Source organism: Eleutherodactylus coqui, chromosome 6, assembly GCF_035609145.1.
Source record: "Eleutherodactylus coqui strain aEleCoq1 chromosome 6, aEleCoq1.hap1, whole genome shotgun sequence".
NCBI lineage: Eukaryota > Metazoa > Chordata > Amphibia > Anura > Eleutherodactylidae > Eleutherodactylus > Eleutherodactylus coqui.
The window spans coordinates 76,577,131-76,594,835 of NC_089842.1; the positions used below are offsets into that span (position 1 = coordinate 76,577,131).

Sequence of the window (17,705 nt, forward strand, 5' to 3'; positions counted from 1 at the left end):
CCATGGCCAATTTTTTTGATGTACATTAGTACTGTTGATTCAGCAATTTTTGTGGGCCCTCGCCTACAATGTAATCAAATGAATTTTTAGCCCACCTGCATTACAGCTGACGTTACATCCGCTGTGTTGGGCAATGCAATGGGATATTTTTGTGTATCGCCGGTGGGTTCCAGGGAGCCACCCATGCTGTAGGTGCACACGGAGTTTAACCTACATCTGTCCACTTGTAAAGAACCCCAGTCAGACTGGGGCATGCAGTGTGGGCCGAAGCCCACCTGTATTAAGCACAACATTACTACCTCAGCTGTGTTGGGCAATGCAATGGGATATTTCTATGTACCGCCGGTGGCTTCCTGGCACCCACCCCTCCTGTGGGTCCACAAGGAATTATAAATGCATCTGTTTCCACTTGTAAAGAACCCCAGTCAGACTGGGGCATGCAGTGTGGGCCGAAGCCCACCTGCATTAAACATGACATTACTACCTCAGCTGTGATGGGCACTGCAATGGGATATTTTTATGTACCGCCGGTGGGTTCCAGGGAGCCACCCATGCTGTCGGTCCACAGGGACTTCACAATAGGGAGTTGTACCTGCCTGTGTCTATGAATTAAAAAACGCGGTCTGACTGGGGCATGCAGACACCTTGACAGAATGAATAGTGTGTGGCACATAGGTTCCCCATTGCTATGCCCACGTGTGCAGCTCCTGATGGCGGTGGCACAGGATTCTATTTCTCATTGCTTCTGTACAGCATTGTGGGCTATCGCCCCGCCCCTTTTAAAGAGGGTCGCTGCCTAGCCGTGCCAACCCTCTGCAGTGTGTGCCTGCGGTTCCTCCTCATGGCAGACGCACTTCAAAATAGACATGAGTGTGGCGTGGCATGAGGGCAGCTGAAGGCTGCGCAGGGACACTATGGTGTGCGCTGTGGGGGGGAGGGGGGGCGGTTGGGCAGCATGTAAGCCAGGAGAAGTGGCAGTGGAGTGTCATGCAGGCAGTGATTGTGCTTTGTTGGAGGTAGTGTGGTGCTTAGCTAAGGTATGCATTGCTAATGAGGGCTTTTCAGAAGTAAACGTTTTTGGGAGGGGGGGGCCCACTCTTGCCGCTATTGTGGCTTAATAGTGGGACCTGTGAACTTGAGATGCAGCCCAACATGTAGCCCCTCGCCTGCCCTATCCGTTGCTGTGTCGTTCCCATCACTTTCTTGAATTGCCCAGATTTTCACACATGAAAACCTTAGCGAGCATCGGCGAAATACAAAAATGCTCGGGTCGCCCATTGACTTCAATGGGGTTCGTTACTCGAAACGAACCCTCGAGCATCGCGATAATTTCGTCCCGAGTAACGAGCACCCGAGCATTTTGGTGCTCGCTCATCTCTAGTCCCATGCTGATCACCAGGAGGTAGAGAAGCTAGAACTATTGAGATCAGCTGATTGCTGTGCCATCTTCCAATTACATATGGGTTGCCTTGATGAGTAGTGATGAGCAAACATTTGAAACGTTCTTCCAGTTCACTGAACTTTTTCAAAAAGTTTGGTTTGGTCTGAACTAGTTCAAACCAAACTAGAACTTCACCCAAACCCCTTTACAGTGTTATACGGGGCTTTTATGGTTCATAGGGCGCATTGCACTAAAGTTTTGATCTGATCTCAACAAGAGTTAATTGAAAATCAAGTAGGAAAGTGTTGCATTAACATGGTTTAGCCCGTGATCTATGTTCAAATCTAGGTTTATTCTGATCCCCAAGTTTTGGCTGTTCAAACTATTTGAAGTTAGTTTAGCAGCCGAAATGCGAGATGGCAAACTCGGCTGAAAGCCTGAGATTTTCCTGGGTGGTGAAATTACACCAACATTTGCTGCTGGTAGCGGACATATTTTTATTAGCACTATGTATGCTGGGAAGATCACTTGACTACAGTAACCAATCACTGTGTGCGATACATTTCTTCTAGGATCAACCTTTGATCACAAATCAAATTAACTTCATTTTATAAATCTTATATCAGAAGGTGTTGTTGCAACACTTATTCCTTAAACCAAGTTCAACAGCTAATCGCTATCTAAGTAAACCTGGATCAACAGCATGGTTGGTGCAACCAGCCCACAGACTGTATTTCAGTGTTCAGGGCTAGTGTTGAGTAAACCTAACCATTAATGAGACAAAGTATGTAATCTATAGCAATTAGAGATGAGCGAGCATGCTCGTTTAAGGCAGATACTTGAGTGAGCATCGGTCTACTCGAGTAACTGATTACTTGTCCGAGCAAATGCGGGGGGCGGTGGGTGGGAGAGTGAGATGTCTCTCTTTCTCTCTCCCCCGCTCACCCTCCTGCCCCGCCACACCTCCCTCCCCCCCCCCCCCCCCCGCATTTGCTCAGATGAGCAATCAGTTACTGGAGAAGACTGATGCTCGCTCGAGTATCTGCCTTACACAAGCGTGCTTGCTCATCTCTAATAGCAATGTTAATAAAAGTGTATTCATATCTTTTTGGAAAAGCTGAATGGAGATATCAGGGTTCCTAGTCGGCAATGGTCAAAGAATTCTACAACCCACATCTGTCTAATACCGTAGTGTTTGCCACAACTCAACAAGCCCTTCTATAAAGCAAGCTATGGGTACAACTACTGAAACGCCGGGGGATCAGCTGTTCGGAATGATGGGCAATACAGCCAATCCTCACATTTCTACTGTGGAGGATACTGCAAGTAAAATGTAGCATTACATGACATCTAGTCAAGATGACCATACAAGATCAGACATTTGGATGGAGGTTGTTGAGTTGGACAATTCCTTTAACAATATTGATTCTTCTTAACATCAAATACAAGCTGGTTTTATGACCTGCGTAGAGTAAGATGGCTGTACAAATACAATAATGCTAGTCAATAGTTACATAAGACGATACAAAGGTGAAGGATAAGTGTGCCCCAGTAAAATTAGTCATACAACTGTCCAAAGAGTCATCATACCTGTGAGGAGCAGGGCTACAGATAGTAGCAAAGCTTTCATGCTTAGGCAGACCCTTCGATACGCCAATTAAGCAACCTGTAATAGATGTATAAAGATGATATAACTCACAGGTACTAAAACTAAATAGTATCAGAGGAGATTTATTTACCTTTCTAACGCACATAAGTAGTTTGTCATCTTATCATATTCTTTATTGCTTTACTAGCAATAGGTTTGTTAGCAAATTAACCCTTGGTTAGGATCTATTAGTATACTAATAAAGTTTCTCTTTAGGGTGCGATTACATTATAGCTAGCGTGCAGCAGATTTTGTCTCAGATTTTAGTGTGGATCTGCGGCAGATTTCACCCTTTCAATTAAAGGGGTTGTCCCGCGAAAGCAAGTGGGGTTCAGCACTTCTGTATGACCATATTAATGCACTTTGTAATATACATCGTGCATTAAATATGAGCCATACAGAAGTTATTCACTTACCTGCTCCGTTGCTAGCGTCCTCGTCTCCATGGTGCCGTCTAATTTCAGCGTCTAATCTCCCGATTAGACGCGCTTGCGCAGTCCGGTCTTCTCCCTTCTGAATGGGGCCGCTCGTGCTGGAGAGCTGCTCCTCGTAGCTCCGCCCCGTCACGTGTGCCGATTCCAGCCAATCAGGAGGCTGGAATCGGCAATGGAACGCACAGAGCCCACGGTGCACCATGGGAGAAGACCTGCGGTCCACCGTGGGTGAAGATCCCGGCGGCCATCTTCGCAAGGTAAGTAAGAAGTCACCGGAGCGCGGGGATTCGGGTAAGTACTATGCGGTTTTTTTTTTAAACCCCTGCATCGGGTTTGTCTCGCGCCGAACGGGGGGGCTATTGAAAAAAAAAACCCCGTTTCGGCGCGGGACAACCCCTTTAAATTAAAATCAAATGATTGAAATGTGCTGCAGATCTGCACCAAAATCCACAGCAAATCAACATGTTAACACACCCTTAGGCTTTAGTCCAACGAGCGCATATATGCTGCGTTTTCACGCCCGGGTGCATATATGGTACCCATATGAAGCATTGATTTCCAATGTAGCCGTTCACATGGGCGAATATGTGGCGCGTAAATATGCCGGCAGCACAAAAAAAAGAACATATACGCAGCCGGCACATATACGCTCAGCCAAAACATAGTTCTGCAACTGTGTTTTGGCTAATATACGCCGACGGGTCCTATAGACTCCCATGGGAGCTGGGAAAGAGGAGGGAGGGGAAGGCATTTTTGCAGCATCCAACGCTGTAAAAAGCTTACTAGTGCCTCTATATAGGCACTGGAAGGCATCCCAAGGATTTTGGCAGAGAGAGAGTTTTCCAGGGTGCAGCGTATTTTTTCCGCTAAAAATGCTGATTGTGGTCGCGGAAAAAAGCCCATTTAGGCGCTTATATGGAGTAAAAACATCAAAACGCTGTCACTGTATATGCGCCCGTGGGAAAGAGCCCTTAGGGTAAGTGCACATGGGTTGGAATTAATATAAATCCACAAACAATATAAACAAGTCCCCAGAAAAATCCACAACTTTTCTTCACATGTAATTTAACCCTTATGTTGAGTAATTTCAGTTTTAACATATGCAAATCTCTACACTGTGGGAAATAAACTCCATATTCAGCTAAAGAGGTAACTTACAGTTTTGCGAACATCCAAGATGCAGTGTGAGCGGTCGTTGCTCAGTGACTGGCATATATAGTGATTCTATGACTGATGGGCACCTATCCAATTAGATTACTTAGACACGTTTAATACAAAGTTCAAAAATACCAATAGCACAGTACACGAGTGCAGAGTGAAGATTAAGAGGAGGGAGCAGGAGCAAAATCCATGAGATAAGGGGAGGATTCCACCTCAGGTAGTGGAGTGGTATCATCTTGAGATTCTTGACACATACACAGTCTACTTCTGCATTTCTTTAATGTAAAGTTTTGGGCTTATTTTTTTTCTTTTGTGTTCACCATGTGGGATAAATAATGTGTTCATCTTGGATTATGGATGCAATAATACTAAATATGTATTTTTTATAATTTTATTCTTTTACAATAGTTTCTTAAATAAGAAATTCAGCTTGCATTTATTTTCTACGTCTCAGTTGGGGACTTGAACATGCAAACTTCTGATCGATCATATAATACGTGGCCATAATTCCATTCCCTGTATATTCATAGCCACAGCAGGACTGTAAACCATTGTTGGGCCTCTGGCTGCCAAGACGACCTATCACCTCTCCAGTGATTTGCTCATTATGGGTGACTGATACAGTGACAAAGAGAGTCCTCCTTTGTCAGTCTCTTAGATGCTGCAATCACAATTGACCATGACATCTGAGGGATTAAATGGCCAAGATCCAAAAAGAGAAACCCTGTTTCCCCAGACCCACATTAAAGACCTTTCACCCAGCCAATCAGCAACCAGTATTCATTAGGGGCAAACACACAGAAACAGCCTTTCTGCAGATGATTGTATTTTCCTTCTTTTGAAGAATTTGGTTCGGCTTATATCCCTAGTCATGTTGCAAGGCCTGATAAAAGGCCTGTCGGACATTGATTTATAGCAAGTCACCTTCCATGTGGAGGTACTTTTCCATCCACTATTTTCAAAGTGTGGAAGTCAGGGGCATCACTAGCATTCGAGATCCAGGGCATATACCTCAGACCTCCAGCCAAGTGCCATGAAACCCATGTGAGTGCCGCACTCAACTGCAGGATGCTGATACAGTTGCTAACAATGGAAGACCAATCACTGAAGCCACACATGTGCATAAAAAAATACTACACCTACCCAAACCCTAAGTAGCACAGCATCTTCTTTCTTGCAGGTTAAAACAAAAAGAGAGTATAATACCAAACAATTCGTTTCTTAACCCCTTAGTGACCAGCCCATTGCCTTTTACATCCTGCCCAAGTGGGCTTTATTCTCTGAGGACGTAAAAACATGTGTCCTGCAAAGAATAAAGCCACGTGGGCTCTGGACGTCACAGCTCCATGCGGTCGGTGCCCGCAAGTAGCCGACAGCATGAAGCTGTCATCCTGGGCTGCGGGCAGTCCCCCCCAGCAATGCAATCGGCGCTATCCAATAGATAGCGCCGATCGCATAAAAGTTGAAAAAAGTTTTTAAAAAGTTAAAGATTCAGCTTCCCTCATGGATCAGATCCATGGGGGCAGCTGAGATTACTCACCCCCGGCCGCCACACTGCTCCCCGCTGTCCTGGTCCTCCGGGCCTCGAAGCCGGCCTTCTGCGCATGCACGCCAGGCGGCATTACGTCAGTCGCATGCACAGAAGGCCCGGGAAATTTAAAATCTTCTGGCTCCCGGCTCCTGTAGGTAGCCGGGAGGCAGGAGATGTCAGCGGAGACAGCGGTGAGTGGTCCCCGGTACCGCGATCGCCGTTATCCAATGGATAACGGCGATCGCGGAAAAGTGAAGAAAAGTGTAAAAAAGAAAAGTTTCACCTCCCCTCATGGATCGGATCCATGAAGGAAGGTGAAAATCCTCACCCCCCCCCCCCCCACCCCCCTTCCATCATGTCCTCCGGCCGGTCTCGGGACCAACCACTGGTTTCTGCGCATGCGCAGATGTGGCGAGCATGTGCAGAAGGCCGGCGAGCCCAGCAAATTCAAAATCTCCCTGCACCCAGCTGTCACAGATAGCCAAGTGCAGGGAGATATGACTGGGGACCACTGTATGCGGTTCCCAGTCACATGATCACCGTTATCCATCAGATAACGGTGATCATATAAAGTTAAAAAGTAAAAAAAAAAAAGTTTAAAAAGTTAAAGTTTCATCTTCCCTTACGGGGGACTTGTGATCCGATCTTTTACGACCCTAGCAATGCCCCCGTTGGAGATGAAACCAACCACAAAAATTGCCGTGTGATTAGGTATCAAACTAGGCTGCATACTTGAGGAGTTAAAGAGTTGCTATTATTATGCTAATAGAAAATACCTACATTTAGCATAAATTAATTTAGCAGTTGAAGCTCCATTCGTCATATTCACATATTCATTTTTCAGAATCCCGTGTTCCATGGTGTAAAAATTCTGGCTGCCTCTAGATGGCGCTTGGTGAAAAAAGATTTCTGCTGGTCCCATAAAACTGCAATTCACAGTTCAGCGATGTCCCCGGGAGATAAGATTATTTCCAAGGGTTATAAAATGCAACATCTGTCTGTTTGTTCATTTACAACATGGAGAACCGCTGGTCTGATTTTCATGCAGTTTTCCCTTATCATGTTCAATTCAATTTGTGCTGCAGATCTGCATCAGAATCCGCAACAAAATCTACTCCAAATTAGCTGTGTGTGAACGCACTCTTAGAGACAATGTCACATGACTCAACAGGTCCTCAAGGAATAAGGCCTTATGTCCACGGGCGGATCGGATTCTGTGGGCGGAAGCCCCCAGCGGAATCCCACCCTGCCCGTGGCAAGAGAACATTATAGATCTTCTGCGTGGGTGTGCGGGTCTTCCGTCTTCTCCTCTGTGGATGTGGCTGGGCGCGCCGCAGACAGGTGCAACGGGACGGACTTCACATCTTTTTAGTTGGAGCACAAGTCAGGAATCAGTAAATGTGTTTGGAGTGCCCATTAGGTTCAGGTTGAGAGGGTTCTACGAACAAGAGACTGTCCATTTGCTCTCTTTTAAGCATCCACCGTCAGATAACTGAGACTGACGGCAATTGTGTTGATGGAATGGAGTGTTAACAAGGTGGTTGGCAACTCTAATGGGAAAAAGGGTCCAGATCCGTTGTTACCTAAGACTGTTGCAGCTTGTAAAGAGAAAACCAATGTTATCCATGTTAAGTAAACCATGTACCTCCGTTTCAACCAATGAATGGATTATTGACTCTTTATTTGATTCGGTTATTTCACAACTCTAAGAGGAACTGGCATCACGTGAACACTCTAAATTAAGCGGTTACCACGATTTCTGTTATTTTACCACTGTGCGCTACCATGCTGTGCCATGCCCAAATACTCCAGGGAGGGATGGTAGAGCTGCCGTTGACAAAACCATCTTAATCCCCGCTGTCTCCTCCAGAAGGCCTCCGCTCGGCTGCCAAAACTGCAGAGGGTGGAAGAGATCAGAAGTGACCACCCCTATGTTAACTCTGCCAGCATTCTGTTATTTCAGGAATCATTTACTAGAAACCGCTTTTTTATACTTAAAAATATTGTGTTGCATTTTTTAGTCCATACCACTGGAGGCTGCTATTTACACTTAAACTTGCTCTTAACCAAGATGGCCAATAGTACCTCTTACAGAAGTCATCTTGCTTCCTGTTTGGGGCTACTTAAAGGGGTATTTTGTAGAGGGGGCATTTTGTCCAGTTTTCACCCACTTCCCAGGGATCCCCACCAATTCCTAAAAATGGGGGTTTCTATTTCCCCCCTTCTGCTCACGGTTGGATCGCTGTTCCGACTGTTGGCATGGCACATTAAATTGATCACTGGCTACTCATGTGCACTGCCGCTCCATTCATGTCAATGGGGCTGACAGAAATAGCGAGTGCTATAGCCAAGTATACTCACTGCACTACATACAGATATTAGACAAGGGGCATCTCTGCCATCTTACATGTCCATATAATAAACTGGCCAGTTTATGTATTTATATAGATGCATAGGCTGGCTGAGATAACATTGAGGTGTACTGGAAGGCAACCCAGTGTCTTCCCTGATAGGCAGGGTACTGAGAGGCTCCCCTGGGCAGAAACAGCCAAAGGAAAAGGCCAAGCAGCAGAATACTTTTCGCCACAGATTGCTTTCCACAAGGAACCTTCTTAGGGATGAGGTCAGACGAAAAGCACGCTGACATTCAGTTTTACTACAAATCGATAATTTTCTAATTGACTGTTAATATACACATGGTTTTTTCGCCATTCCCGCAAAACCACATAGACATTAAAAATCAAGTTAAAAACCGTGGCTTTGCAATAAAAATGCACATCAATGTACTTTTTGCCCATGATTTGGCCATTACTTATGACCTCACTCTTCACAGAATATGCTATTAATGCCAACTTGCATTAATAACGCTGTGACCAATCAGAAGCAGCACTCAGCCATTCAGGGGTTGCCTTCATACCGCTCGGCAGCAGCGCCACCCCCATTGAAAGCAATGTGATAGCATCGCGCTCCTCTGCCACAGCTGTGACAGAGGATTCTTTCATTCCTGCAGGGAGTCCTATCATCACTGAACACTGTGACAGTGCTGTCAGTGTTCAGTGATGTGGGGACCTTCGTGGAGCAGCTGCTCCAGTGAACGGACAAAGTTTCATGCGCTGCGCATATAAAACTTTGCCCATTCACATGTTTTCCGCGTATGTGAGGAGTGCATTTTTTCTCTGACCAAGGCCTTAATCTAAAATGCACAGAAGCGTCCACCTTCTATTGCTTTCCATGACTCTCTTCCATTTTTCTTCACCTGCACAGCGGCCACAGCACAGAGTTTACATGCCCCTCAGTTTCTGCTGGCCTTCCCCTCCTCTCTGGGCCTCCCTTCCATCATTTTAGGTAGTTCTGGCCACTCTTCAGCATGAGGAGATGGCTGCTGTCACCGACCTTTTAAGACAGTTTCCACCATTTCAATGACTGTCTTATACTGTTTTTCTTGCTGCGTCACACCTCACTTTATATATGTCAAAATGGCGCCTGCTTAGCACCTAGAACGCCCTCCTCTGGGGACTGGGCTTAGCCTCTTACATTGTTGCTTACATGAGGCCAGATCTTCTGGGTGGTGACACCAGTCCCATCAATGCCCACGTCACAGAGAAAATGGAGCCTCGGTTTTCTGGCACTTACGGTACCTGACACCCTCTCCTCCTGCCCGCATCACAGGCAGGGGGCAAAGCACCTGGCAGAGTAATTTGGCTGCTTGTCACCTCCTTACACTCAGAATACTGGTAGTTAGAGTATTGATATAGGTTATTTGCTTAAAGGACAATTACAGTTAAGTAAGATAAAGTGTTAAAAGGATAATTGCTTAAAGGGGTCCTGTCATTAAAAAAAAAAATTCTATACCTACCCATTCCTCCCCCGTCAGTCTAGTTTTCTGATCTTCACCTCCCCTATCTTCTCCTGTCTCCTGCAGTCCAGGGAAGGGGGTCACTTCACCTTCAGCTGCCTGATTCTTCTGCTTCCTGTGAGGTTACGTACATTCACAGGCAGTCTTCTTCCTGCTGGCTATTGTAAGTGACTCATGTTGCTCATGTGAGCTGTCTCTGCAATAGATCAGCATTCCTTCTTAGGCAGTGAACTCCACCGCGCAAGACCGTGACCTTCACTGACCCGGCCGGAAGGAATGTGAGGAATACCGGCTTCATAACAAGATGGCCAGCGTGCGGTGAGGTGACCTGGGACACCGAAGCAGAAGCTTGACGGGAAAGTATAGAATTTTTTTTTTATGAAAAAGCCCCTTTAAGTTAACTAAAGGGGGGTCATCGTTATTCTAAATGCAAAGCAATACCTCTGCCATTACTACTGAACTTTACAGTTCACTTTCAACGTTACCAAAAAGCTAAAGTGAAATATACAGAGGTCAGCGTAGCGCTCCTGTGGTCATATATAGTGAGATATAAGATATTAAATGAGGACTTACCCGGTACTGCGCAGGGTCTTATGCCAAGACAGGCCCTGCCAGCACCTCTCGGTCCAAAATCGCCTTAAAATTTTTGATGAAGATTCTTCCTCCACATCCACAGATTGGGAGAGCTGCAGGGTTCCTTGAGTGCCCCAAGGAGGAGACCCAATAATTTCAGGAAAATGGTAGAAAGAAAAATGACCCCAGCGCTCGCTGGAGAAAAATTCCAATATGTATGGAAATAACTAGTTTATTTTGCAACGCGTTTCAGCCACTGCACGTGGCCTTTTTCAAGCATAAAAGTCATTCATATGCAAACAGTATATATAAGTAAAACAAAACTTACAATGAAGAAGTTCATAGGTGCCTGCTGTAGCTGTGCATGTGTCCTCAGGCAGTGGCCATTTTGGAGGCGGGGACAGCTGTGAATTACACACCCCCTCATAAAACTTTTGTTCCATAAGCAGAGATTCATATATATATCCCCCTATCACTAGAGGATGATCCCTCTCCAACATAGATACCCTCATAGGGTGCAAGTTTGTAATATAATCATATAATAAACATTAGCAGTATAGCTAAAGGATTCATGTGTCATGTGACATATGGACATATGATTAAACTGTGTGCCGACCCTCTGAGATAACAAAAACTTCACTTTTACTATGGACCCTGAGGAGAGGTCATGTGATCTGCATCTCCTGGGAGCGTGGTGACCTAGGGCTTGGTGAGTACTTTGCCTCCTCTCTCACTGTAAGCGCTATGATGCATGACATAATGATGCCGGCGTCATGCACGCCGGAGATGCAGATCACATGACCTCTCCTCAGGGTCCATAGTAAAAGTGGAGTTTTTGTTATCTCAGAGGGTCGGCACACAGTTTAATCATGTGTCCATATGTCACATGACACATGAATCCTTTAGCTATACTGCTAATGTTTATTATATGATTATATTACAAACTTGCACCCTATGAGGGTATCTATGTTGGAGAGGGATCATCCTCTAGTGATAGGGGGATATATATATGAATCTCTGCTTATGGAACAAAAGTTTTATGAGGGGGTGTGTAATTCACAGCTGTCCCCGCCTCCAAAATTGCCGCTGCCTGAGGACACATGCACAGCTACAGCAGGCACCTATGAACTTCTTCATTGTAAGTTTTGTTTTACTTATATATACTGTTTGCGTATGAATGACTTTTATGCTTGAAAAAGGCCACGTGCAGTGGCTGAAACGCGTTGCAAAATAAACTAGTTATTTCCATACATATTGGAATTTTTCTCCAGCGAGCGCTGGGGTCATTTTTCTTTCTACCATTTTCCCAAAAAGCTAAAGTAAACTGAGTACCTCCAGTTTGTAAATCAAAGCTACCAGGACTCATGTCATTTATTTCTTCATTAACTCTTAGAGACAAAGTACCGTTGATAATTGCTAATTGTAGTAAACCTTTTGCCACTGTGTGCAATCGAGCCAGGCCCTTTGTCGCCATTGTAGGGAGTGATCGCAGAGCCTCCCATGATATCCATCTAGTTTACCTGTGGTCTCCCCCACTTTGGCACGTCTCCGCTCAGACGCCATATATCGCTTTGGCAGCACAAAAGGGAATCTTTCAAAATTTCTCCATAAAATCACGATGAAAGATTTATTGCAGTAAATCCACTGGTTACAGATACATGATAAGCAACGTTTCAGGGTTAGTTAGCTTGATAAAGACCGCATCAGCTTATCATGTATCTGTAACCAGTGGATTTACTGCAAGAAAGCTTACATCCTGATTTTATGCAGAGCTTTTGAAGGATTCCCTTTTGTGCTGCTTTCCATGTGAACTTTTGTGTACTTTGCCGTGGAGGATCTTGGGAAGTCCGGATCCATGAGTGAATGTGTGCACATCGCATTGCTCCCCCTGCTATTGGATTCCAGGTGTGCTGCTGACCTACTGTTTTGTTTGTGGTCTAACTCTATGGACTTCAGCTAGCGGGCACTCGCCGGGAGCCTTGAACTGACGTTACACCTGGAAGTAGGAACATTGGGTTATCACACTGTGTTTGCCTACACTGAGGCTGATGCACAACATATTTTATTTGGTATATATTCTGAGGGTTCTTTCCTTGCAACACCCAATTGCCATGTCATACAAGTGAGGTATGAAACATGCAGTAAGAAACTGATCTCTCTTCGCTTGCATGCAATAACTTTAAAGGAATATTATTCTGTGGCCCGTATTCCCATGGGGCTTAGACCCCACGTGAGACCTACTGTTTTGCCTAATAATGTGGACTTTTGCAATACATTTATCAGTATTTCAAATAAGTACGCCTTTGATTTGATTCTCCTTAACCTCGAATTTCTGCATATCGAGATATCTGAACAGACAAAAGTAGTTGGCGACTTGAAGAAGTAACTGCGTGTTCTATTGACAGAAGAAGATTTCGTAGGCTATACTAAGATGCTTGATATTTCCTTGAAGAGATTTAGAGAAGAGATTGAGACGACAAAAAAGCCTAAGTGGCATCTGGATGCTGAAGACTTTAAGAATGGACATATTTAAAATTGGCAACCGGGTGGTCATGGATTCCTGCCCCCCAAAAAGGGACCACTCCCACATTGACAAAGATATAATCGGCACCGGAGGACCAGTGCTCAACGTTATTTGCCATCTGCACTATCCAACTCCACGGATAAGCCCACACATGGCACCATGTCGGAACGGGATGTGCCTTTTATAGATAGACGTCCCCCAATGGCCATGAGAGACAAGCCTATCACCGGGGTAAGCTACGAAGGGGAGGCAGAAAACATGGGAGGTCGCACAAGAGGAGGTCTGAGTGTCCAGACAAGATCTGGGACACGCAAGAAGAATCAACAATAAGTAATGACTCCCTTGTTGTCAACATCTCCTCCAAAACCTTGACTGATTTACAAATAAAGGCTCTTTTAAGAGGTCTCTTGTACTGCTAGGTTCCAATAACTGTTTTTCTCTTGATCTTGCTTGTTGGAGAGTCATCAGAAATCTCAAATTAAGGGCACATTTTTCCACTGTCTCTAATGCTGCTGTGACGGTTGCTGCGCAGTCCAACCCCCGTGAGGGCTTTGCCTCGAGGGATGTTGGACTGCACAGCAAAAGTTCGTGTGTTTCATCTGGTAATTTTCCTGCCATAGACACCTTTGAAAAACTGATACAGAGTGACATCTCGAAGTTGAAAATTCCTTTCTCAATTGCAGGATTCTGCTTTATATGAGCCTTTGAGTGTTGACCCTACACTTAAACATCAAGCAGAATTATGGAATGTTTTGAACGATGCCGTTACCTCAGGCATTATTGACATGAAATTACAGGATTATCTGTACCCTAAATTTACTAGGGTGCCGATTTTGTACTCTTTTTCCCAAGAAACATAGGGTCCTCTCCCACCCCCCTGGACGTCCTGTTGTCTCGGGAAGAGATTTGCTATTCAGTAGCTCATCCAAATTTTTAGACAGGATACTGAGGGATTTTGTCACACAAGCGAAATCTCACATTAAAAATACTACAGGTTTTTTGTTAAAGATTAGAAATTTCTCGGTTATGGAGGGGTGCCTGCTGGGTTCATTCAATGTGGTCTCTCTTTATACAAATATTGAACATCATAGAGGGCTACAGGCCACTAGAGACCACCTCATTGAATCTAAGCTGACTAATTCACGCTTTGAGTTTCCTCTTGCTCATCTAGAGAATGCTCTACGTAAAAGCATTTTTTTTGTATGATGACGCATTTTACCAACAAAGGCGTGGCACTTCAATAGGGAGCAATGTGGCCCCCACGTATGCCAACCTTTTTATGACTCGAGTGTAGGAGATGGATGTTTCTACCTGCCCATCCTGGACCAAGGTCCAGGTTTGGTGGAGGTATATAGATTATATCTTCTTCATCTGGACAGGAACTGAGAGCGAACTCTTGGAATTCCATCATGAGCTTAATGGCATTTTTGAAGAACTAAAATTTACTGTCACTTATTTGCCATCAGGTCTAATTTTTGGATGTGCGTATTATGGTTTTTGGAGTTTTTTGTTTTTTTTAACTTCGTTTATTGACAGATTGTAAAACAAATATTACATTCAGTTCTGTATACAATTTTCATTTGTTCTGCATCTTATATCACTTTATGGTTACATAACGTTTTCCATATTAACTTTTAACATTTGAGAGAATAAAATAAAACTGTTAGTGCGTTTGGTTCGTTGTGTATGAATTTCTTCCTCTTTTTCAACTAGATATCTAACCTGTACCTGCTTGACTTATAATGTGTTGTGCGAGTCTAGCCATTCACCCCACACATTTTCAAATTTGTCTGGACATCCTCTGTGTTGGTAAATCACCTTTTCATATGTTATTATAGTGTCAGCTAACTTTTTCCATTGTGAGATGGAGGGCGGTCTCGTTGCCATCCATCTCATGGCTATGGTTTTTCTGGCTATAAATAAGATTTCTCTGATGAATATTTTATTGTAGTGTGTCCACTCTTCTTCGTCTATCAGTCCAAATATTGCTATTTTGGGGTCCATGACCAGTGGGGTCGGCAGGAGCGAAGACAGGGTATTAAATATCTCTTCCCAGAATTTCTTTATATGATAACATTCCCATAGTAGGTGCCAAAAGTCAGCATTCGGTTGATGACATCTGTGGCATGTTGCTGTGTCTGTTCTGCCCATTTTATTCAATTGGACTGGTGTAAGATATGCCTGGTGTATCACGTATAATTGTATCATTTCATTATTAACTGCCGGTGACACTAATAGATGCGACTCCATCGCTTCCTGCCAGTCCTCTATTGTCAGAGTAGGGATATTAATTTTCCATTTGTCATAGACTAATAATGGCTCATGATCCATTTTGGCTGATAGTAAGTGCGTGTAAAGAATTGATATCAGTTCTTTGGGTCCCTGTGTCCTGAGGACGCCCACTATTGGATACTTAGAGATTCTAACCGTTTCTGGTGGAAATTGGGCATTTAGGGCGTGTCTCAATTGGAAGTATCTAAATAGTTGTAATTTCGGCATTTGTAGTTTTTCCCGTAATTGTATGTAAGTTAGCATTACATTGTCCTCGTATATGTCTCCCAACACCTGTATTCCCAAAGAAGTCCAATATCTAATATCTTGTAGTGATTTTAGTGATGGCAGAGTGGGGTTTTCCCACAGAGGGGTGTCAGTCATTATGTCAGTGAATTGCTGGATCTCCTTGGCCACACGCCACACTGATTGGGCTAGTCGATGTATGGGTAGTAATTTAGATGGTTTTGTGTATTCTGGATGTTCCAGGAATCCAATCAAGTTTTGTCCTGCTACCTCGCTAGCTAAATAATAGTCCGTCAGTGGTAACTCCCCCCTGGTGAACCAGGAACGGAGGTTTCGTAGTTGGCTCGATAGGTAATATAATTTGAAATTAGGTAGTGCCATTCCCGCCTGTTCCTTAGATCTTTGCAGTTTAGCAAGTCCCAGTTTAGATCTGGACTGGCCCCAAATAAAGCGAATAATCAGGGAGTTTAATGTTTGAAAGAATTTTTCTGGTACTTTAACCGGTATATGTTGTAGGGAATACAGGCACTTGGGCTGAATCACCATTTTTATCAAATTTACTCGCCCGGCTACCGAGAGAGGAAGTCTGGACCAAACCTTTACTTTAGTGCTTATTGAGTCATATAGCGGATCTATATTTTCACCTAGGGTGTTTTCATGATCCTGTACTATATTGACTCCTAGGTATTTGAATTTTGTTACTTCCAGTAGTCCACTGGAGAGTACACATGGGATCATGACGGAGTCTTTGTCTGTATGCATTATGGCTGACTTGGTCCAGTTTATATATAATCCGGAGTATTTGGAGAAACAGTTTATTATTTCTAGGGCTTGTGGGAATGAGTGTTCAGGGTTGCAGAGATATAAAATCATATCGTCTGCATATAGTCCAATTTTACTTTCTCTGCCCTCCCATTGCACTCCAGTCACATCAGGGGCATTACGTAGGCGGATGGCTAGTGCTTCTATTGCTATCGCAAATAGAGCTGGGGATAGTGGACATCCCTGGCGTGTTCCCCGTGATAGTGGGAATTTCATTGATGGTATACCGTTAACTATTACGTTTGCCATGGGTGACTTATATAATAGCTTGATCCATTTTAGGAATCGCGGCCCGAAGCCAAAACGGGTCAAGCAAGTTTCTAAAAAATTCCATTCCAATGAATCGAATGCCTTCTTTGTATCTAAAGACGCTATTGCCCAGGGTTTATTATATTTTCCGCCTAATTGTACTATTGTCTGCGTCCTACGTATGTTAATCGTGGTCGATTTCCCGGGCATGAACCCTGTTTGATCCTCTTGGATTATAGATAATATTACTCTATTTAGCCTAGTAGCTAATATTTTGGTCAGGATTTTATAATCCACGTTGAGCAATGATATAGGTCTATATGAATCGCATTCAGTTGGGTCTTTGCCTGGTTTTATCAGCACTATTATTGATGCCTCATAAAATGAGGGCAGAAGAGAGTTTTCATTATATCCCCACTGCAGAACATCGTGTAAAATTGGTGTTAATTGACCTGCATACTTCCGGTACGCTTCTAAAGGGATGCAATCCGGTCCGGGGGATTTGTTTAATGACATTTCTTCTATAGCTTGTTGAACTTCCTCTATGTCAATTGGGGCCTCTAGTAGCTCCACCTGTTCTGTCGTAAGGGTTGGGAAGGTTATATTTTCCAAATATTCTAAATTATCAGTTACTGACTTGCTATTTGAGGAGGTGTACAGATTAGTGTAGTATTCTTTGAATCTTGTTACAATGGATTGGACCTCTGTCAGCAGCTGGCCATCTGTCGTTTTGATTTTAAGTACTGAGTTAGATTGTCCATTCTGTTTAACTAGATTAGCCAATAAATGGCTGGACTGATTGCCCATTTCAAAGAAATATTGTTTAGTAAAGAAAAGTTTCCTTTCAGTTTTTACGTGTAGCTGGTGTTTGTACTGGCGAATCAGTCCTAGCCATTGCGTTTTGTTAGTGTCTGTGGGGTTTGTAGTATATTGCTTTTCAGCGTCCGCTACTTGCTGTTCTATCAGAAGATCCGCTTGTGAAGTTGTTCTCTTAATGTATGTTATTGCT

General features: G+C 44.0%; 1 protein-coding gene across 2 annotated transcripts in view; it reads right to left on the minus strand.

Annotated features, from left to right (window-relative positions):
• Positions 1–17,705, minus strand: part of LOC136631350 (apolipoprotein A-I-like) — a 44,968-nt gene that overhangs the window by 7,500 nt on the left and 19,763 nt on the right. The window contains exons 1-2 of one of the 2 annotated variants that reach the window (XM_066605614.1): positions 4,622–4,680; positions 2,972–3,047 (exon numbers count right to left, since the gene is read on the minus strand). In XM_066605614.1, coding sequence (XP_066461711.1) covers positions 2,972–3,011 — 40 coding nt within the window. In that variant the 5' untranslated portion in view covers positions 3,012–3,047; positions 4,622–4,680. Of the gene's footprint in view, positions 1–2,971; positions 3,048–4,621; positions 4,681–17,705 lie in introns of those variants that run through there. The other variant, XM_066605615.1, reaches the window with a different exon arrangement.